We start from the raw sequence: 23,155 nt of genomic DNA, 5'->3' as shown, positions 1-23,155 counted from the left end.
GTTGGGAAGAAATAAATGGATTAAAATGATTCTATATCCCCAAACAACTAATAGGACCATGACCTCTATTGTTTTAGGGGATTGGAACTGTATTGGCTTACATGTCAGGGTATAAACAAATAGTTTGGTGTGTGTTACCTCTATCTGTAGTCAGGCCCACCCCATTAGTCAGAACAGAGAGGTTGGGGTTGGTGAGGAGGCTGGTGCCAGCCAGATCCACCTTTGAGGCCTGTAGCCGGAACTTCTCCAACTCCTGTGACAGTAGGCCAAACTGTTCGCTCTGACTGCGACATTTCTCCTCCAGATCTCGAACCTTTGACTGCACAGAGGGCACAACACGCACAGAGAAGACGCATATAAACCGAGCACTCTCTATTGTAATACCATATTAAATAAACATCTAAAATTACCTCTGACTTAGATGTAATTCTACAGGTTGGCGTCTTTAACTTTTTTTTTTACATATCATCAGCTTTACGCCGAACTCTTATGTCTCCAAAAAGCCAAATTCTTGGGAATTTAGAAAGACTGGTGTATTTTCTGATTATTGTAAATGAATGTGCTTTACAGACAAATACATTTTCACTTGTCAGTCTTAGGACTACATCTTTTGACATACGTGAAACTCTGAGCTATTAAGTGCAGCAAAAAACATCCACCACACAAGGCCTTAAAATCCATTGCCTCTGTAATATATGCCAGGTTAGGATTAATTTTTACTGGCCCCAATGAGGTTTCTGATATTTGTCTAATACTCTGTTTTTTTTTGTCTAAATTACACAACAAAACAAGCATAAGAAATGGATACACTGAGATAAAAGTTGGGTTTCTGTAGGACACATGCAACACAGTCACTGATACATTTGATAAAATGTATCATGTTTTGATAAAATGTATCATGTTTTTTTTTTGTCTAAATTACACAACAAGCATAACAAATGGATACATTGAGATAAAAGTTGGGTTTCTGTAGGACACATGCAACACAGTCACTGATACATTTGATAAAAGCTGCAAACACAGATAATTAATATAGGATCAAATAAAGCGGCAACAAAGAGGAGGACAGTAAAGGCAGGTAGTAGGTTTAAAGGTTTCGGTTGAGAACAGCATTGCGGTGATACAGGGAACACTAGGAGGGTGAGAACCAGAAGTGTTGGGTAATTCGTCATGAATTGAATGTGGTCCTCCTGGTCTGTAGCGCACTTACATTATAGCAATAGAGCTTCTAAACAGCAGGACTAAGAGCCAGAAGACTGGGGAGGTTTAGCTTCAAGCCCACTGAGTTTCTATATGTGACTGATTCCACTTCCGGTTGTGGTGGGGGTTTCCTGGCAGGCCGATCTCAGAGCCTCCACACAAAGCTGTCTGAACATCATTTCTTGTTAAACATCACACCTACGCCAAGCCCAGTCTGCACACTGTTGCTATCTATCTACAAGTATCTAGTTCAAGTGGTAAAAACTGCGATAATTGTGAGATCAATGACTGGTAGCGTTATGTTCACAGAATAACGTCCAACTGAATAGTTGACCACTACAGACAACTATCAAAAAAGAAAGAAAGAAAAGAAAAGAAAAGACTTTGATCATGCTAACTGTACTCAGTGCACCAGGGGCTGCTAAATGTGCCACAGGCACAGTCTTATCCAGTACTCTCAAGAGGAAGTGGCATGATTCACAGGCACCTTAGTAACCCGAAAAAACAGCCAGCATCAAGAGTCTCTATGGCCACACAAAGCAAACCCCGTCTAATTCTTCCAATACTCTGACAAGGCTGCATGTGGATACAAGCATCTATATGATACACGGATCTAAAATGACCCATCTATAGTCACGATGGTGTTTGCCAGAGAATTTGTTTACTATGCATGGGTTCGACAGTCCAGGCTTGTGTGCGTGTGTAGGGGAATTCAAAAAGGCCAGGTGTAGCATTACATCTACAGGAGCTTGGAGAGATAGGTTTTACTGTTGCACGATTAAGAATCTGAAGCGGGGTGTTAAGAAGGCCACAGGTTGTCGATACCTGCATGCAGTCCAGTGTATTCTGGTTTGCAGGAACGTAACACAAAGAACAGAAAAAGGGATTTGAACAGTAAACACATGCTTATGAAACAGTAAGTCTGGAAAGAGAATAATTATTAATACATTCAAAACAGAGCAGTCCATGTTGACTAGTCGGGCCCTGTCAGGAGCCATCACTAGAATGTCTCTTGTCCCTCAACAGCTGACACGTGTCCTTTCAACGGCGACACACATTCCTATGTAGCATTTTTTTTAAAGGAACACTCCACATTTACTGTTGAAAAAATAATGTGGGGTCAGGACTCTGAGAGGAAGAGACTTTCTTGTGTGAGATTTAGATTCAAACAGAGAGAGAGAGCGTGAGAGGACTGGAGAGGAAAAAGCAGAGGAAGAGAGCGTGAGCATTTTCAAAACAGAAGCAACTATACCCTACCAGCTCCCTCCGCAACACAAACTGTGTCAACTCCTAAAATAAAACACACACTTCATTAACACAAACCATAGCATTCAACAAAGGAGGCATTCAGATTCAGGCAGTGATAAACAACAGATGCAGAGGGATCACTATGGGTTCTGAAAAATCAAACTACTCTATATAAATAGCTTTATATAAATATACTAACTTTATTATTCATATATTTTATATATACTTTTTGATATATTTTACATTATATTATATTTATATATTATATTAATTTATATTTATATTATTATATATATTTTCATATATTATTTTTATATTTGTTATTCATAGTATTATACTATACTTTATTTATATAAACAACTTTACATAAATATAAATATATATAAATAAATAGATAGATAATATTTATTATATAAATATATATAAGTAGTGCTATATGAATATAATGATGATGATGATTATACTGTTTTAGGTATTGTGATATTGGGCTATACAAAAAAAAATTGCCTATTAGAGGTTTTGTAGTCTTTGTTAGTCTTTTTTTCCCCACACAAGAAATACTAGCTAATTAGATAGGTCGGAACGTAGGCCGTTATGATTTACATGATTCATTTTGCATTTAAGCCCTCCACTCATTTTGAATGTAGGCAAAAACGTCACAAGGCAGTGGAGAAGCCATCTGTTCAAACGGTTCTCTTTTGCAGGCCCATGAGCGCTACGAAAAAATATGAGCGCAAGCATTTTCTACAACGGTTTCACTGCCAGGTGTGTAGCTCAACACAAAGGGCTGATCATATATCATGCAGCCACGGTGGCAAAAGGAAGCCTTTTGTCTTCCCGGGAGGGAGAGAGAGAGAGAGAGTTAAATATTTATACCCCCTCTGTTTTGTGGTGGGGTGATGAGACATGCCTTCTTCAATAATGAATGAGACTATCTTTTCAGACGTCGACAAAGCAGTGTGTAAAACAAATGCGGGCAGACTTTGAAAAACAATGTCTTTCACTCATTTAAGGGCTTAGTAAGAGTGTCACTTGTTCACGGACAAGGAATGAACACTGTGAAAGAGGAGTACTGGTTCCAGTTGAGGGGTCAGTTAGTACATTGCTTGATATAAGTAGGTTTTTATTTTGGTTTTGCTGGTGACTATATCTAAATGAATGTAAAAAACTGATTCAATGGGTTTCAATGGGTTGATATGAATGGATGAGAACACAGATGATGAGAGATCTATTTTTTTATTGCTATAATTCTGTTTTATACTTTATTTCTCTTTCATCTCTTGTACAAGTGAGGGCCAGAGGATTAGTTTCACAGGAGTGGTTACACAAACTCACCTCCAGCATCTGCACCACCCCTTCATGCTCCCTCTTGGCGAAAAACTGAGCCTGAAAATTAGAAAACAAGACACTTTAAGATCAACGTAAGGTTAGTTGTTGATGTAAGACATTTTAATTCACAGCCCAGTTAGCTTTGTCAAAATGTCACGCCAAAACACAACACTTGACTGGTACCAAAAGGTTGCCCCCTGCTGGACAGAGACTCCATTACTCAGACATACAGCGAGAGCGAGAGCGAGAGCGAGAGCGAGACAGCGAGAGAGAGAGCGAGAGAGAGAGAGAGAGAGAGAGAGAGAGAGAGAGAGAGAGAGAGATCCGAGGCCCATAAAGATTTAAGTAAGGAACGTAACTAAGAGTATGGTTGGGTGAAAGTACCTACAGCTCTCCCAGGGTGGCTTAGATGTCTGATAAACAAATGTGGAGGATACAAACAAGGCTGTGGCGCCTACCCGCTGTAACCGCTTGATTTCATCCTGTTTGAACTTGAGGATAGCCAGTGCCTGCTCATGTTCCAATTCCAGCTGCTGCCTTCGCTCGGCGACCTCTCGCATATGCTGCACATGTAAAGAAAAAAAATGCCCAAAGACAATCTTCAGCATGACACATGCACAGGCATTTTCAGTGCTTTCACGAGGAGTTCAGTTTTAGGAAGTCAAACGGATATCCCAAGACATGTTAGACCCCTGCCGTACCTTTAGGACCTGCTCTAGGTTCTCCAGTTTGGCACGCAGTCTCTGGTTCTCTTCGAGAACTGAATTGTGTTGAGCGGTCACTTCAGAGAGATCTTCACTCAGCTCCTCATTCTCAACCCGAGTCTGGGAACAGCGAACAGAAACTGTAGTGCCGCAGCAGGCAGCACAACTGGCACACTGAATGTGCACAGTGAGTTGTGGAATGTTTAAGGGCTTGAAATGGCAGTGAGACTGACCTGGTCGAGCAGCTGTGCCTTCCTCCTGAGGAGTTCTGCCTCCTCTTTTAGCTGCTCATTTTTGCCTCGCTCATCCTCAAGCTGGCTCTCCTAATAAGAAAACACGAGAGATGATTCAGAGCATATTAGTGTGTGTGGTGGTCCCAACAGAAAAGGGGCTAACATGAATCTGCATTCACACTAAAAACAGAGTGGTGCGACTGGTGAGCATGTGAATGGTCAGTATGGGCGCGCACATACTCCTTACCAAATCCAGACATCGCTTTTGTCGCTTCTTTACTTCATGCTCGAGGTCTTCACATTCTTTTCTCTTCTTGCACAGCTCACTTTCCTAAAGAAAGATCACAAGCTGAGATCTGAACGTCATCTGATAGAAACCTTTGAGGGTTGTGTTGTTTACACATTTTTGTTGAGGATTTATCTTGACAAACACTGGAACAAAGAACTTGATATACAGTGCATCCGGACAGTATTCACACCCCTTCACTTTCCCCACATTTTGTTATGTTACAGCCTTATTCCAAAATGGATTAAATTCCTTTTTTTTCTCATCAATCTACACACAATACCCCATAATGACAAAGTGAAAAAGGTTTTGTATAATTTTTTGGAAATTTATTAAAAATAAAAAACTGAACATAAGTATTCACACCCTTTGCTATGACACTCAAAATTGAGCTCAGGTTCATCCTGTTTCCACTGATCATCCTTGAGATGTTTCTACATCTTGATTGGAGTCCACCTGTAGTAAATTCAATTGATTGGACATGATTTGGAAAGGCACACACCTGTCTATATAAGATCCCACTGTTGACAGTGAATGTCAGAGCAGAAACCAAGCCATGAAGTCAAAGGAATTATCTGTGGACCTTCGAGATAGGATTGTATCGAGGCACAGATCTGGGGAATCGTACAAAAAATTTTCTACAGCTTTGAAGGTCCCGAAGAGCACAGTGGTCTCCATCATTCGTAAATGGAAGGAGTTTGGATCCACCAGGACTCTTCCTAGAGCTGGCTGCCCAGCCAAACTGAGCAATCGGGGGAGAAGGGCCTTGGTCAGGGAGGTGACCAAGAACCCGATGGTCACTCTGACAGAGCTCCAGCGTTCCTCTGTGAAGATGGGAGAACCTTCCAGAAGGACAACCATCTCTGTAGCACTCCACCAATCAGGCCTCTATGGTTGAGTGGCCAGACGGAAGCCTCTGCTCAGTAAAAGGCACATGACAGCCCGCTTGGAGTTTGCCAGAAAGCACCTAAAGGACTCTCAGACCATGACAAACAAGATTCTCTGGCAAAGATTGAACGAAGATTGAACTCTTTGGCCTGAATGCCAAACGTCATGTCTGGAGGAAACCAGGCACCTCTCATCACCTTGCTAATACCATCCCTACAGTGAAGCATGGTGGTGGCAGCATCATGCTGTGGGGATGTTCTTCAGCGGCAGGAACTGGGAGACCAGTCAGAATCGAGGGAAAGATGAATGGAGCAAAGTACAGAGAGATCCTTGACGAAAACCTGCTCCAGAGCACTCAGGACGTCAGACTGGGGCGAAGGTTTACCTTTCAACATGACAACGACCCTAAGCACACAAACAAGACAACGAAGGAGTGGCTTCGGGACAAGTCTGTGAATGTCCTTGAGTGGCCCAGCCAGAGCCCAGACTTGAACCCCATTGAACATCTCTGGAAAGACCTGAAAATAGCTGTGCAGCGACGCTCCCCATCTAACCTTACAGAGCTCGAGAGGATCTGCAGAGAAGAATGGGAGAAATACCCCAAATATAGGTGTGCCAAGCTTGTAGCTTCATACCCAAGAAGACTTGAGGCTGTAATCGCTGCCAAGGGTGCCTCAACCAAGTACTGAGTAAAGGGTGTGAATACTTATGTACATGCAATATTTCGGTTTTTTATTTTTAATAAATTTGCAAAAATTTCTACGAAACCTTTTTCACTTTGTCATTATGGGGTATTGTATGTAGATTGATGAGAAAAAAAGGAATTTAATCCATTTTGGAATAAGGCAGTAACATAACAAAATGTGGGGAAAGTGAAGGGGTGTGAATACTTTCCGGATGCACTGTATATCATATCACACACACACACACACACACACACGCGGGGATGCTGGAGCCTATCCCAGCACTCATTGGGCGGCAGGTGGGGAGACACCCTGGACAGGTCACCAGATCATCACAGGGAATATATATATATATATATATATATATATATATATATATAAAACTTTGTTAAAAGAAACAATGGTAGGGAAAGTGCTCAATAAATGAGCAAAATAATCCAAATAATTGACAAAAATAATCAAAATAATTGACAGCTGATGATTGCTTATGGCATGAAACAGGCTTGTACTGTCTCATAAAGAATTCACTTGAATCACTGGATTTGTATATATATACTTCTTTTTTTTTAGATTTAAAATGACAAAAGTATTTTTCTCTGAGAAAGGACTTGTATGGAAAGACGCATCTGTGACATCATCACCACATCTGAGATATAGAATGCATAGGCTAAGTCCTTAATTTCCATATTGACCTCTGACATGGCAGCAACGAGGTATTACAAAGCTTAACATCCTTTAATTATTCTAAATGCAGCTTACATGCAGGCCCAGCAAAGGAGAAATCAGCTTATTTCAGCACGGCCACAGTACCATAATCAAGCATTCGTTTCCAATAGGCATGTGTGTGTGTGTGTGTGTGTGGGGGGGGTTACTGCACAGAGGGGCTAATTGCAGGCCACAGACAGCTTACTGCTGGAGATGTGCTCACCAGGGACGAGAGAGCAGCACATTATTGATTATTAAACAGAGTCGACTACCTTATGTATTCAGATGAGTGTCTGTCAGCCATGCATTAAAATGTAGCCTGAATTGCATGCAATGATTGCAGCTTTCCCAGAGCACAGATGACTGCATTAATACTGGCAGGAGTTGCTGAGTAGTAGAGATGGAAACAAAGTAAATTACACATTTACTCCTCCCATTAGATTTTTGCATTCAAAAAATGCAAGTGCTGGGCCAGCTTGGTCTACAGTGCAGTCTACAGTCAACTATACAGTAACCACAACACACTGACTTCCAGTGAGGGTATTCAGAAAAGGCAGACGTCAGCCAACATTGTGTAAATCCACTCGCATCTATTTTGATATGAAGCTGTTAAAAGTCAGCACTCAGGGAGAAACTGCACATACTGCAACGCCTTTAACGGTTTTATAATCTGGACCAAGCTAGTGTACAAGTTAGTCCTGAGTGGGCTTCAGGCCGGTGGATGAAAGAAGTGCGATACCGTTGTGCATCAGCCGTCATTGGTACGGAGGACAAGATGCATTTTGTATCTCTGAAGCCACGGTTTTGACAGCTCCAGGGGGGCAGCCCTGTATTACCAGCAGGACCACTGCATCCTGCCAATGCTCTTATCTCCACAGCACCCTGTCCAGCTCATCTTGTGTATCAAACCCCCTCTGGCTTTAGAAATCACCATGAAAGGTGGGTGTCACTAGCAACTCCAGTCCATGACTGAAGGTTAAGATAATCTCTCTGCAACCAAGCTAAAAATATATTACAAGCTGCACTCATGCTGGCTTTTCCATGTTCCTCCCCTGAGTCAGTTAGTAAAGAAGGAGCTTAAACAAATCGACCAAAATGTTCTGTATGTACAGCTTATGCTGTAATTCTGCATTTTCATGTTGCTGGGACACACAATGATGACCCGTCCAAAACTAACCAGAACGCCGTGAAACTCTTACAGGTGTGCCGAAGAGCCAAGAAAACGATGTCTGCTACTGAGGGACAATACTTTGTCGTTCATAGTTTAGATCAGATTTATAACATAAAAGGTTTTGTCATCGACCTATACATCATGACCGATTTGGTCTTTGTGAGGTTTAATGTGTGACGACTGAATTCGATCTTACAGCTACACTATTGGTAACCGGTTTTACACCAGATTTACTACAAAGATTTGCAAAATTGTACTCGTCTTTAGAAAAAATGAAGCAATTTTTATTCAGGTTCTTAGCATTCGCACGCCTAAAGCCCATGTGGCACACCAGAATGTGCCACGTTGGTGACAGCAGTGAGAACAGTGAATCACATCAAGAAGAGCAAAAGACAGGGTGTGCTTCAGGGTTACAAAGTGGCAACAGACATCTGTTTGCTTAAATGAAAGACAAGAATGATGGCCCTGGGTGAGATTCACACTTATGCCGTTGTGAATGGTAGGGAGACACCTGCAGCCCATTAGCTGTCACTGTTACTTTATATATACTGCATGGTTAATCTAGCCAGAGATTTCTGCCATCAACCCAAATCAAGCAATTCTATTGGCCCGCTCCAGCAATATAACAGTGACATCAATATAATCTGACAATATCAGTACATTGTTGACGGAGGATACTGCACCTCAGTATAAGCTCTCAGACCCACTTTTAGAATCAACAAGAGCAATATGCTACTCTTCTGTTCCCAAGAGACAAGCTCAAAATAATCTCTGTATTACATAACAAAGCTGACAGGGGTTTTCATTCACCGGCAGTGATGTTGAGTGAGCACAGTGACAGAACAGCATTCAAGCTTTGGTCTAGCGTGGACATGTGAACCAGAGCACAACTTCCTGCCTACAATTAGGTACAGGGTGACCAGACGTCCCGAAACATTCTGGACCGTCCCGGATTACGAGCAGCTGTCCCGAATCCTGTCCTGTTTGTCCTAAAAGTTCCGACTAAACCCGAGTTTTGATTAGTTATACCTCCTCTGCCAAATATGCCAGCGGCCCCCCTCGCAATCTAGACTTCCCAGGAGGTAGGCTAAGTGAATTTTGTTGAGTCCTCTTGAGTAATACTGCAATTTACACTACAAGTGCCAACATTAATCAGATGGAGGCAGACTTCTCAGTGCAGTGCTGGCTGATTTATTTTGACAGTGTGCCCTCTAGCAGCTCTTACATGTAAAGTGGTATTCTTGACAAGTGCCAGTAAGAGGCCATAAATCCCAATATCTAACCCCCCCCTTTTTTTTCCTCCCCAATTGTACTTGCCCAATTACCCCACTCTTCTGAGCTGTCCCGGTCACTGCTCTGACCCCTCTGCTGATCCGGGGAGGGCTGCAGACTACCACGTCTCCTCCGATACATCTGGAGTCGCCAGCTGCTTCTTTTCACCTGACAATGAGGAGTTTCACCAGGGGGACGTAGCGCGTGGGAGGATCCCGCTATTCCTCCCAGTTCTCCCTCCCCCCCCGAACAGGTGCCCTGACTGGCCAGAGGAGGCGCTAGTGCAGCGATCAGGATATATACCAACATCCGGTTTCCCACCTGCAGACACGGCCAAATGTGTCTGTCGGGACGCCCGACCAAGCCGGAGATAACACGGGGATTCGAACTGGCGATCCCCGTGTTGGTAGGCAACGGAATCCGATATTCAACAAAATGAACTTGGACATTGTGCCAACAGCGTTGTTATAGCCACGAAGTAACACATGTGCATGCTCTTTTCCCCTTTTTGTTTTCTAGTGCAGCTGAAGACAGCAGAGGCTGCAGTTGTGAGGACAGCCAAGGTGTAGCAGCAGGCAGTGTCGCGCAGACAGATGTGGCAGGCACCGCACAGATAAAAACGAATAAAATAACGTGAATTTCATGTAACGGATAATGATTTACACACCGTTACATACAACACAGTCATTGTGTTTCTTTTCCTAATGACAGACGGTTGACTTCATGTTCATGAACTAAAATAATACATTTTACTGCTGAGTTTTGACTTTCATGTGTTTTACTGTTACTGTTCATTGACACTGAATGTAAGGTACTGGAGGCCACGCTCACTGAAACCACGCCCACCCCAACTCCCCCTGTCTCGACTTTCACCCATTCTCATCTGGTCACTCTAATTAGGTAATATAAACAGTTACGTATGCAGGGAAGCGAGTGATATGAAAGCCTTGTCAGTGATATTTAGTAACTCTTTCAATCCTCTGATTTGAATTTTTTTTTGCAGGACTAATTATTTTATTCATAAAATATGGTGACATGCACATCCTGTACTTAGGTGCTGGGTTGGAAAGGATAGTGCAAAAAAAATCAAGAAATGGCCCACACACTGAATAATGCTCCACAACCATCTCATAAAAAAAGACCCTTGAGTGGATCGAAACGTTGACGTTGTTTTGGAGTTTATATTAGAGACTGTTGTGGAGCATTATTCAGGGTGTGGGCCATTTCATCTGAAATATTTTTTTGTAACAGTACCATTCGTCAGCAACAGCCCTGGGCATTTATCTAATTGAATTGTAGTAATGAATATGAATAATAGGAGACTTCGTTAACAAGATCTACACATCTTTCATTATGGCCTTTATTTTCTACACCATTCTGTGCATTTTATACAAGTGCAGCTCTAAGTAATGTTAACGACAAATCAGACACTGCACAAACGAGACAATGTGCACAACACAACATACAAGCAGTGGGACATCGCTTATGTGCCCATGGTCTGAGGCGTCCTCTGTGTGTCCAGACTTGGTATGAGGGTGTCAATGTAACATAAGGGGTGGGTACAATGTATTGGCATCTCTCACCAGAAACTGTAGTCGTTGCTCCTCTTTGTGGTCCTCCTGATGGGAGGGGCTCGGGCTGGGGCCCGGCGAGGGGGTCACTTGTGGCCCCGACTCCTCCTCCTCTCCGGGAGTCTCCTCACACCTGGACGGAGCCTCATTTAATACCACAAATGGGGTCTCTCCTGCAACCTGGAAAGGACAGTTTGATGAGAAACACCTCACAAATCTTGGGATGGCCAAGACACAAAGTAACCAGGTTTTTTTTTGGGGGGGGGATTTCCTCCCCTTTTCTCCCTGATTGTATTGCTCCACCCCCTCTGCCGATCCGGGGAGGGCTGCAGACTACCACATGCCTCCTCCCATACATGTGAAGTCGCCAGCCGCTTCTTTTCACCTGACAGCGAGGACTTTCGACAGGGGGATATAGCACGTGGGAGTATCACACCATTCCCCCCAGTTCCCCCTCCTTCCTGAACAGGCGCCCCGACTGACCAGAGGAGGCGCTAGTGCAGCGTCCAGGACACATACCCACATCCGGCTTCCCACAGACACGGCCAATTGTGTCTGTAGAGACGCCCGACCAAGCCGGAGGTAACATGGGGATTCGAACCGGCAATCCCCGTGTTGGTAGGCAATGGAATAGACCACTACGCTACCCGGAGTCCCTACGCTACCTGTCCCCTGGCACAGAAGTTTGATGAGAAACACCTCACATATCTTGGCATGGCCAAGACACAAAGTAAAGAGGGTTTTAGAACAGGAACATAACTTCATGAAATATGATACAAAGCAACAGATTAAAGAGAAACATCTATTCTCCTTTTACAAACATAAGTTTAAACCCCCAAATGCAAAGAGGGACGACCTGTTTTTGTCAAATTATACTCTTAACATTGACAGTAATATTGCACCCCCTGCTGTGAGCCAGGGATTAGCAGCTAGCCTCCTTCCCAGTGGTCCATCTACAATCAGTGAATAATCCAGGGGGAATCCCTCTAGGCCGGGAGACGACTAAAACACATAAGGTTGGGAGGCTGTCCTTTCTAATTAGTCCAGGTATTATCATTTGGATGTTCGACAGAAGCCGGCTTCTGCGACGGTAAGTATCTCCGTATTTCCAAAATGAAACAGCCCGTCAAGTGAGTGTGGTGACTATGAGGTCCAGGTGACATTGGTGGCGGGTTAGGAGTCGGGAATCATTGTCTAATTATAGAGCACAACTACTTATGCTCTGAGTAGAACTGGGCTAGTGCAGCCAAGGCCGTGACCCAGTAACAGGATCAAAGGCGCTTGTCCACGTGCCACAAGAGGATCTCGCCTCTACACTTCACATCGTCAGCCATTAGAAGACACACCGCTCCACACTTAATGTCCCAGAACTTCTGATGAAAATGTTTTCCTTTAACCAGCAGACAGCTTTTTTTTTTTACCCAATGCCAAACAATGTACTTAATTTCAAGTTTCAGAATTCCAGTTTGTGCCACCACTCAAGGACAGTGACCAGGGGCCTCATGTATCAATCGTTACTATGGGCAAATTTGTGCGTACACACCCATGGGATTTCTTTAGCCCTGAAGTTTGTCTGACAGACCAGTGTAGACCCTGGGTAACCCCTGAATTTAGACACCGATTAGATAACACTGGTGTCTTTGCAGGCCTGGGTGATTGCTCGTTGCAAGAGGTAGACAATAGATGTGAGGAGGAAGGACTTAGAAATAACCATCATGCTTTGCTGATGATTGTCAGACAACCTTGAGGGCTAAAAAAATTCCATGGGTGTGTAAGAACAAATTTGCCCATAGTAACGATTGATACATGAGGCCCCTGATGAGTGCCACCACTCAATGGCTTTAAGACCTCGTGAAAATTTGCCCAATACACATTCACATATAGTGTTTTTTAAAAAAAAGGTTTGCCAAGGTCAGTATATGAAAATAGATTTTCAGAAATGTTTTCTAAGCGAGGCTTTCTCTAGTTGATCTTTTGGATGGGAGACCAGATGGTGTCCGTAGTGGTGAGAGGGCCAGCAGGAGGCCGTAATTCCATTGCCCCATGTAGAAACTGACAGGTGTGCGGACAATGTTTTCACAAGCACTATGTACTGCATGAACCATTAAGCAAAGTTTTTGTGTGTGCTTGGTGGTCATTAAGGATTCAATGGTATTTCTAGCAAGAGCAGCTTGGTAACTAACCCAAGCACACTGGCAGCTTTCCCACACTGGTCTTTGCTCAATCGTGGTTACCCCTTATTAAGTCATCCTGTGACCCCTAAGTCAAGTCAATTTTATTTTTAGAGCCCTTAATCACAATTTACAAATTTGCTTCAGTGGTGTTTACAGCAATACAACATCCTGTCCTTAGCCTCTCTCATTGGATAAGGAACGTCTCCCTAAAAAAATCCTTTAACAGGGAGGAAAAATAGGAAGAAACCCCAGAGAGAACAACAGTGAAGGAATCTCTCTCCAAAGACGGACAGATGTACAATGGATGTTGTGTGTATGCAATTGACAGAATACAATACTGAAAGAGGATAACAGAATTATAATAGAATTTTGTACATATATATATGTATATGAAGAATCTGATGAGGAGGATGCCAAGCAGTGTCCAGGTGCCACTGGAGCAGCCTAGCACCCGAGCCATGCAACGAGCATCAACATGTAGACCTGACAGGAGGACAGACTACATGTGCACACAGGGGAGACTCACATCACACCATTCATATATGCGAGGGAAGAGACTGGAAAAAACATTAGTCACACGTCGTAGTGAGAGAAGGATATAACATTGAAACAGGATATAGATTTATTAGACATATATTTAAAAAATGTGATGAGGATGCCAACCAGTGTCCAGGTGGTGACCACCATCACCATGGAGACCTGGGAGGAGGACAGACTACACATGCACACAGGGTAGGCTCACATCACACCATTCACATACATAGAAGAGAAATGAGAAGACATCATTCAGAGAGAGTGAAAAGACATGCGAGAGAAGAGAACAGTTTGCAATAGTCAATAATCTATACTCTATAATCTCATCGGCAGAACATTGCCTGGTAAATTCATTGAGACAAAAACTGACCTGCTATGCAGTACAGGTCGTGAAGGACTCAACTTAAAGACAACCAATTGTAGGTTAAGGCAAAAGGAGAGTTTTAAGTTTGGAATTAAAGGACTCAACAGGTTCTGATTGTCTGACAGCAGCAGGCAGGTTATTCTACAAGAACGGGGCCCGATAGGAAAAGGCCCTGCCACCATTTGACTTCTTTTTAACTGTGGGTACACACAGGAGCCCTCTATTTTGAGAGTGGCGAGCTCAAAATGGAATGTATGGTTTAAGGAGATCAGACAGGTATGATGGGTAAGCCCATTTAGGATTTTACAAGTCAGCAGAAGCACCTTGAAGTCTGATCTAACATGGATAGGGAGCCAAAGAAAGGAGGCAAGAACTGGTATAATATGTTCAAATGTTTTAGCTTTAGTTAGGATTTTAGCTGCAGCATTTTGATCCATCTGACGACTTTTGGTACTAGCATGTGGCAGACCTGAAAACAGAACATTACAGTAATCAAGTCTGGATGAAACAAATGCATGTATTAGAGTCTCTATCAGTCATCGACAGGAAAGAACACATTTTAGCTATGTTACATAAGTGAAAAATGGCAGTCTTGGTGATCTCTTTAATGCGCTTATCAAAGGAATGGCTGGGATCAAACTTAATACCAAGATGTTTAACTGCCACACTTTGTGAAATCACAGCGTCGTCGAGTTTTATTGTTACTTGATCAAATTGGTGTCTGTGTCTAGCAGGGTCAATGGCCAGCATCTCAGTTTTAGCCGAATTTAAAAGCAGGAAATTTAGTGACATCCAATTTTTCACAGCAGCCAAGCAGGCCTCTAAATTAATAATTTGAGTACAATCATCTGCCCTTATAGGTACATACAGCTGAGTATCACCTGCATAGCAATCGAAATTTATTCCATAACTGCGTTTACTTTGGCCAAGAGGTGAAATACAAAGAGAAAAGTAGAAGGCTGAGAACTGAGCCCTGAGGTACACCATATTTAACGTCAGAGAATTTCGATGTAATATTAATATAGTAGACACAACGTGTTCTTCCAGATAAGTAGGACTTAAGCCAACAGAGAGCTAAGCCAGAGACACCAAAATTACAATTTATTCTGTCTAATAGTATACAGTGATCAAGTGTCAAAGGCTGCCCTGAGGTCCAGTAGTAGAAGCACAGAGGTAGAATCAGTCCATAGCTAGTACAAGATCATTCACCACTCTGGTCAGAGCAGTTTCAGTGGAGTGACAGGCCCTGAAAGCTGATTGAAAAGGTTCATATAGATAGTTTTCTTCTATATGGGTCAAAGGTTGTTGATACACAACTCTCTCTGGTACGTCAGAAAGAAAAAGGAAGCTCAGAGACTGTTCAATAGTTATTAAGAGACCCTGGATCGAGCTGTGGTTTCTTAAGTAGAGGTTTGACCACAGCTGTCTTAAAACTGCTGGGAACAGTGCCAGTAGTAAGTGATAAATTAATGTCTAGCACTGTAGGTCACAGGAAAGGCCAGGGGTCTTTAAAAAGTTTTGCTGTTAAGGGGTCAAGTAGGCAAGGAGTTGGTTTAGAAGCTGACATGAGCTTAGTCAAAGTATCAAGAGAGATAGTCTCAAAAGCTGTAATAACAGGGACTATCAGTGACTCGTTGTATAGATGTGAATTTGGTAAGACACAACAACAGGATCTGCAGGAGTAGTTGGAGTTGAACTAATTTTGTTTATGAGCTCATCAACCTTATTGCAAAAACGAATAGAAACTCATGGGCTTTGAATGGTGAGCAGCTAATAGATAGCTGCTTTTTAGTAAATTTAGCTACGGTGTCAAAGAGAAATCTGAGATTATGTTTATAAATACCGATTAAGCGTGAGAAATACACTGCTTTCGCAATGGCTAAAAGGCGCTTGTATTTCAATAAACACTCATGTCAAGATAGGTAAAACTTCCAATCTTGACTTTCACCATTTACGTTCCAGTCTCCAGCAGGCCCACGTAAGACCACGTGTCTCATCATTAAACCAGAGTGTAGACCTCTGTAGGCCTAGCTCTGGTAGTGAGAGGTGCAACTGAACCAAGCAGACTAGAGACGGCCACATTTAAGTCTCTAGGGAAATTTTCAACAGAGTCAGTCTCTAGAGTGAAAGGAGCTAAGACTTCAGGCCAAATGCAGCTACAGTGGATGGCTCAATGTGGACAGTGGCAATTACATCTGTGCCAACATTAACAGGACAGGCCAATAATGCTTCAAATTTAATGAGAAAATGATCTGACACAGCAGATGTGGTTGGCAAGACAGTCAGATCAGAAACAGCTATCCCTTTAGATAAAACCAAATAAAAGGTATTACCACTGCAATCAGTCGACTCGAACAAACTCAGTGAACCCAAAAGTATCAAAAAGCGCCAGGAAGGATTTACTTAGAGCAGTGGTTCTCAAACTTTTCTGTCATGCTCCGCTTTGAAGGAGGAAAAAAAAATCATGCCCCCCGCCCCAACAAAATGGTGACAAAATGGGCCAAGTTTAACTTTAATATTTAAATAACATCAAGATCATGAACATTCCTTTCACTTTTCTTTCAGTAATTTCTGCTGTGCAAATAACAAACCCAAGTTCCACTTCTTCAACTTTATAAAACCTCTTTTTGTGACATTTGTCACTAGATTGCTCCATCAGTCAATGTACATTTTCAAAAACAGAGAAAAACGAAATAAAAATAAAATCACTTTCCTAGAACAATAAAAAAAGTTCAATCTGCAAAAAAAGAACAAATGCAGATATTTGGGAAAAACGACGAGCAAGTCAATGTGTGAGAGCTCAAGTCTTATCACTGCATTATTGGCTGCAATGCGCCTGTTTTGCACTGCACATCTTTTCAAAATGGAGTTGCAGGCTTGATACTGCCACTCTCAAGTCATGCTCAATGCTGAGCTTAGATCTGTATTTCGTTTTAAGTGAGGCAACATGGCGAAGGGAAGCAGAATGCCCACAGCCCTCTGTCCTATGAGTGGATACTCCCTCTCCACACCAAGCCAGAATTCACTCAGTGTCTGAGCTGTAAAGCTCAGCCTCAGGGTGGAGTCAGATGTCATCTCGATGAACTGGTCCTCTTCAGCAGAGCTGAAATCAGCAGGTGCTGCTGCATTGAATGGATCTGTCACCCAGTCATACTGAGCACTGTTGTTTGGGAAGTATTTTTGAAAGAATCCTCTCAGGGAAGAGATGTGCTCCTTAAGACATGAAATTACTGTGGTGGCTCCAAAATCACTGGTTTCAACAAATTCACTGAGATTCTCAAAGAAATCAGTATTTCCTTGATCAAGTTGCCTGCCCCACATCTCAAGCTTATGAGTGAATGCACTGATCTTGTCTGCCACGTGAGGAAGGTGCTTGTCTCTGCCTTGAAGCTGAGGATTTAATTCATTCAGCTTTCCATATATACCGCTGAGATAGGCCAGTTTCATCAGACATTGTTCATCACTAAACTTGCTTGCAACTTCATGCATACGCTCCTCCTCCAGAAACACCCGAATTTCCTCTCTGAGCTCGAAAACTCACAACAACCCTTTACCTCACAAGAGCCACCTAGCCTCACTGTGAAACAACACAGCTGAATGCAGAGAACAGCCACGGTCTCAGGGGTCTTGTTTTGATGCTAACAACATTGGCCAAAACCTCGTTTAGGTCAGGGCTAATCTGTCTTGAAGCTAGTGCTTCTCTGTGTATGACACAGTGCGTCCATCGCACATTTGGCGAGACCCTCTTGATTAGTGCCTGCAATCCCTTTGTTTTCCCTGCCATGGTCTGTGCACCATCCGTGCAAACACCCGCACAGTTCTCCCATCCACAGTTCTCCCATTTCAGCCCATGTTGTGTCAGGTAACAGTCAAGAAGCCTAAGAGCTCATCAGCTGTCGCTCTACTTGGGATGTACTTGCAAAACAGCAAATCCTCACACAGTGACTCTGACGGGACAAAGCGAACATAAGCAATAAACAAGCAGTCTTTATTGCTGTCAGTAGCCTCATTCACTTGTAAGGCGAAATGTTTGTCTTTCAGTTTTTCAGTGAGTTGTTCTTCAAGGTCATTTAAAATGTCGCATATAGTACGTCTTGCAACTGTATCATTGGACAGAGGGGCAGCCTTCAATTTTGCGGCACTTGTCTCATCAAACATAGTTGACACCATATCTAAAGTCGCGGGGAGTATGAGCTCCTCTGCTGTTGTGTGTGGTTTCTTGCACTGGGCAATTCTGTATGATGTCTTTAGTGCTTTGTTGTTCACCGATGCAGCTTTTACAAAGCAATGTTCCTGCTGGCGGTATGCACCAAGTTTTCTCTGAAAGAACTTGAGTGGCTTATTGACGTGACTGGGGTGTAATGTCTCTAAGTGTCCTCTTAATTTGTTTGGTCTCATACTACCAGCTGCCAGAGTTTTCAGACATAAAATACACACTGGTCTCTCCTCATCTCCCACCACATTCACTGTGAAACCAAGAGCAAGATAAGCTTCGTCATATTTTCTTAACTTGGTCTTTGGTTGATTACCATCAGCTAAGCACTTTGTCTTATTTGTCTCAGAAGCATCGCTGTCTTTCTTTTAGTCCCTATCAAATATCTCTCCATTCTGTGAACCTAGAGACTCTCTGTCTCATGAAAGCACGTTTTGTTGATTGTTCTGCCGTGAAAAAGATTCTGATGTCAAAAAAGTAGTTCTGCACTACATTCCCCGCCAGTCACGTGCACCCCTCCTGTCATGCCTCTGTGCACCCCTCCCGGTGCCACACACTTTTGAGAAATGCTGATTTAGAGGATCAGCAGCCTTATTCATGTGAATATTGAAATCACCAAGAATTAGAATCTCATCAGAATAAGTAACAAGAGCTGAGATAAATTCTCAAAATTCCTTAAGAGATAGTGAGCAGGGGCCAGGAGGTTGAGTATCACAATCTGGACTGAGCAGAGTCTGGTTCGTGGCTGAGGGAAATTGACTTAGAATAAGAGCCTCAAAAGATTGGAATTTAGATTCAAGTTTAGAAGTTAAATTGAAAATAGACTTAAATATAAAGGCAACACCCTCACCTAGTTTATTTGCCTGAGCTACATGGGCATAAGTATAGTCAGGTGGGGAAGCTTCATTTAAGGGAAGGAAAATATTTGGTTTCAGCCACGTTTCACATAACCCAATCATATCGAAACTATGTTCAAGTATCAGATCATTTATTAATAAGGCTCTGGTAGACAGTGATCTGATGAAACCAAATTTAAGCATCTTGTTGAAGTGATTAGTAGTAGGCAGAACTTTAGAGCTACCAATAGGTGAAATATTAATTGGAATTAGACACCTTGTATTACTAGTTGACAATTTTCAAGACGTAGCTTTGAATGATATGTGGTCACACTTTTGATAACATTAGATGTTTGGTTCTGTAGATTATTAGGTGCTTCGTTTCAAATTTCACTGCCACCAGTGGTAGGAACGATTATTAGATTATTGTGATTCACACATTTAGGAGAGGAGAGCTTGGGAGCAATACAGCAGAGTAGGGAGACGGTCTCAATGTTATAGGCCAAGCTGTCAGTCTGATAATCTACACTATGAGAAATTTCCTAGCTAAATATATTAAACTAGTTGACTCCACATCTGTTTAAACCTAGCAGGCTCTGTAATCACCTGCAACCTGCTGAATGCAAAGTCCCTAGTGTCAAACCAAACATTGACAGTTATCTGTATTGCTAGACAAAAGAGCGACGCCATCCTCAGATGGCGGTGCCGATCCTTCACCATCATTGCTTTTTGACTTTAAATGCAACTCTTTCTTTCTCTTGACTGAACTTCACTTCAGCTTTAAGAACTAGTTCTTGCTCAGAATTGACCAATGCTGTGTTCTTGTTTAAACTTTGGCTTTTCTGTCCATTACCAAGTCCAATCCTAAACTTAAACTGGCCTTTCTTTTAAACATGCTTCAATACAGTCTGAAAACATTCAGAGCACTTCTTGGTTTTGTCTTGTGACACATTTCCCAGTAAAACAGGATATTATGGTGGGGCAAAACAAAGGGAGGGATGTGATTGGACCCTTCAGGATTTGGTTGATAAAGGTTGCTCAACCAACCACTCGGACTTGGTGACACAATCACAAAAACTTAGAGAAAGTTAGGTTGATGATGTTTTGATGTAAAATAAGTAAAACATGGAATTTTTGAGGGATTTTTTTGTTGTTGTTTTTTTGCACAAGATGTTGAATAAGTGGATAACATAACTGGAGAAATTAGCGAAAAAGGCAAAAAGGGTCTATGGTAGCACAGTATTACATATCATTCAAAGAATGCAGTAACCAATCAGTTATGATGCACATTATTGCTTTCAACCTACACAACAAAGTTCACGGTCATTTTAAGGCTACCATAACCTGAACAATCCCTTTCTGAGAAGGGAATTTGAGTGTTTGTACACAAGTACGAATTCACAGTTCAGATGATGAGTGATGTAATACTGACATTGTTTTGGAAGATAAGTGACAGAATATTACATAATGACTCATTTATATGAAAAATAAAAGGACTGTCACAGAGAGTAATAGTCTAAGACTTAGACTAATGTTGTCGACTTCAAGTTTGAATGAAAGACATTTACCTTAAAAAGTTATGTGTAATATGCACATTAAGCCTTCACCCATCACCACTTCCTACCAATACTCAGATGATACTGCTACACTGGGACTAGTTAATGACAACAACTCTATCACAGCCTATCAATACTCCATTTTCTCATTTTACACAATGGTGCACAGACAACTACCTCCAACTGAATGTGGACAAGAAAAGGACTGGTTGGGGCCTCAGGGTGGCGTGGTGGTCTACTCCGTTGCCTACCAACATGGGGATCCCTGGTTCGAATTCCTGTGTTAACTCCGGCTTGGTTGGGCATCCCTGCAGAATCAACTGGTCGTGTCTGCAGGTGGGAAGCCGGATGTGGGTATGTGCACTAGCGCCTCCCCTGGTCGTTCGGGGTGCCTGTTCGGGGGTGAGGGGGAACTGCGGGAAATAGCATGATCCTCTCACATGCTACAGCCCCCTGGCAAAATGCCTCACTGTCAGGTGAAAAGAAGCGGCTGGCGACTCCACATGTATCAGAGGAGGCATGTGGTAGTCTGCAGCCCTCCCCAGATTGGCAGAAGGGCTTGAACAGCGACCGGGACAGCTCGGGAGAGTGGGGTAATTGGCGAAGTAAAATTGGGGAGAAAAAGGGGGAAGAAAAGGACTGGTCATTAACACACTGAACACGCCCCTCATTGGGCTGAACCCCATCTCCATCCATGGCAAGACAGAAGAGCAGGTTAACAACTTCAGATATCTTGGACTCACTTTACTCAGATTTGAGCAACACATCATCGAGCTCAGAGCACTTTCTGTTGCCCCCCCGTTGTACTGTTTCCCACGTTTCTATACCATGTCATGCTGACCGTCTCCAACAAAAACAAACTCACCAGGATCACACATGCTGCCTCAAAGATCATCCACTGCCCTACGCCCAACCTCAGACATGAACGACAGAGCCATCACACACCTTGCACTCACAACAGTGAATGACACGATTACCCCCTCAGTTCATACATCACACTACCGCTGTCAGGCCGCACATACAGGACTCTGATATGGAGAAGAACACAAGTTTTGTCCCTTCTGCCATAGCAGCACTAAACAACCCGCCTCGCTGACCTTCCATAGAGCCAGATTTATCTGGGGATTTTTTTTAGTTTTTTAGTTTTTTGGGGGGGGGGGATTTTTTATCCCTGTTTCTCTCGGATTGTACTTGGCAAATTACCCCACTCTTCCGAGCCGTCCCAGTCACTGCTCCACAGGGAGGGCTGCAGACTACCACGCGTCTCCTCCGATACATGTGGAGTCGCCAGCCGCTTCTTTTCACCTGACAGTGAGGAGTTTCACCAGGGGGACGTAGCACGTGGGAGGATTACGCTATTCCCCCCAATCTCCCCCCTCCCCCGAACAGGCACCCCGACCGACCAGAGGAGGCGCTGGTGCAGCGACCAGGACACATACCCACATCCGGCTTCCCACTCGCAGACACGGCCAATTGTGTCTGTAGGAACGCCCGACCAAGCCGGAGGTAACACGGGGATTCAAACTGGCGATCCTCATGTTGGTGGGCAACGGAGTAGACCGCTACACTACCCAGATGCCCCAGCCAGATTTATCTGTGAGTGAATGTTATGCGTTTATATGTTTATGGCAGTTATGTGTTTATGTACCTGTATGTATATTTGTACATTGCAGTGTGGTTATCTGTATGTTTCTATACACGTACCGGCTGTGAAAACACATTTCCTGCAGGACAATAAAGATTATAGCTACCCATCTATTAAGCCCTTATGTATGCTGACAATAAAGTAGCATTATGAAAGCTATTCCGTGGCACACCTAAATCAAAATCGCTGTAATTCAAAGACTTCAATATAAATGTGGTTTTTGGATTTAAATGCCAATATGAAGAAACGGAGAGAAAGTCAACTCAGTCTGACTGGGGTTGAAAAAGAGAGACCCGAGTTTTTACATCAACAAGTTTATATCAGCTATCTGAGAGCTTTCATGTAAAAGTAGGCTTGGGTTTTGGATGCAGCTATTATATATAATTACATAAGGCCTGCAATTAAATTGACTCCATTTGGGGGCAATATGTATGTGTGTGTGTGTGTGTGTGTGTTGTGTATGTGTGTGGGGGGTTCCCCCTCTCCAGTGGAGGAATTGAGCACATTTACTTAAGTACTGTACTTAAGTACAAATTTGAGGTA

At 42.9% G+C, this 23,155-nt stretch overlaps 1 protein-coding gene across 1 annotated transcript in view; it reads right to left on the bottom strand.

The window, feature by feature from the left end:
* The window catches only part of LOC130116431 (peripheral-type benzodiazepine receptor-associated protein 1-like), a 118,098-nt gene that overhangs the window by 39,938 nt on the left and 55,005 nt on the right, over positions 1 to 23,155 (bottom strand). The window contains exons 7-14 of the mRNA XM_056284341.1: positions 11,303 to 11,470; positions 4,962 to 5,045; positions 4,715 to 4,804; positions 4,479 to 4,601; positions 4,236 to 4,340; positions 3,784 to 3,834; positions 2,458 to 2,490; positions 139 to 319 (exon numbers count right to left, since the gene is read on the bottom strand). Coding sequence (XP_056140316.1) covers positions 139 to 319; positions 2,458 to 2,490; positions 3,784 to 3,834; positions 4,236 to 4,340; positions 4,479 to 4,601; positions 4,715 to 4,804; positions 4,962 to 5,045; positions 11,303 to 11,470 — 835 coding nt within the window. The remainder of the gene's footprint in view (positions 1 to 138; positions 320 to 2,457; positions 2,491 to 3,783; positions 3,835 to 4,235; positions 4,341 to 4,478; positions 4,602 to 4,714; positions 4,805 to 4,961; positions 5,046 to 11,302; positions 11,471 to 23,155) is intronic.

Source organism: Lampris incognitus, chromosome 8, assembly GCF_029633865.1.
Source record: "Lampris incognitus isolate fLamInc1 chromosome 8, fLamInc1.hap2, whole genome shotgun sequence".
Classification (NCBI taxonomy): domain Eukaryota; kingdom Metazoa; phylum Chordata; class Actinopteri; order Lampriformes; family Lampridae; genus Lampris; species Lampris incognitus.
The sequence above is the reverse complement of the archived record's forward strand: the minus strand, read 5'-3'. Positions and strand labels throughout refer to the sequence as shown.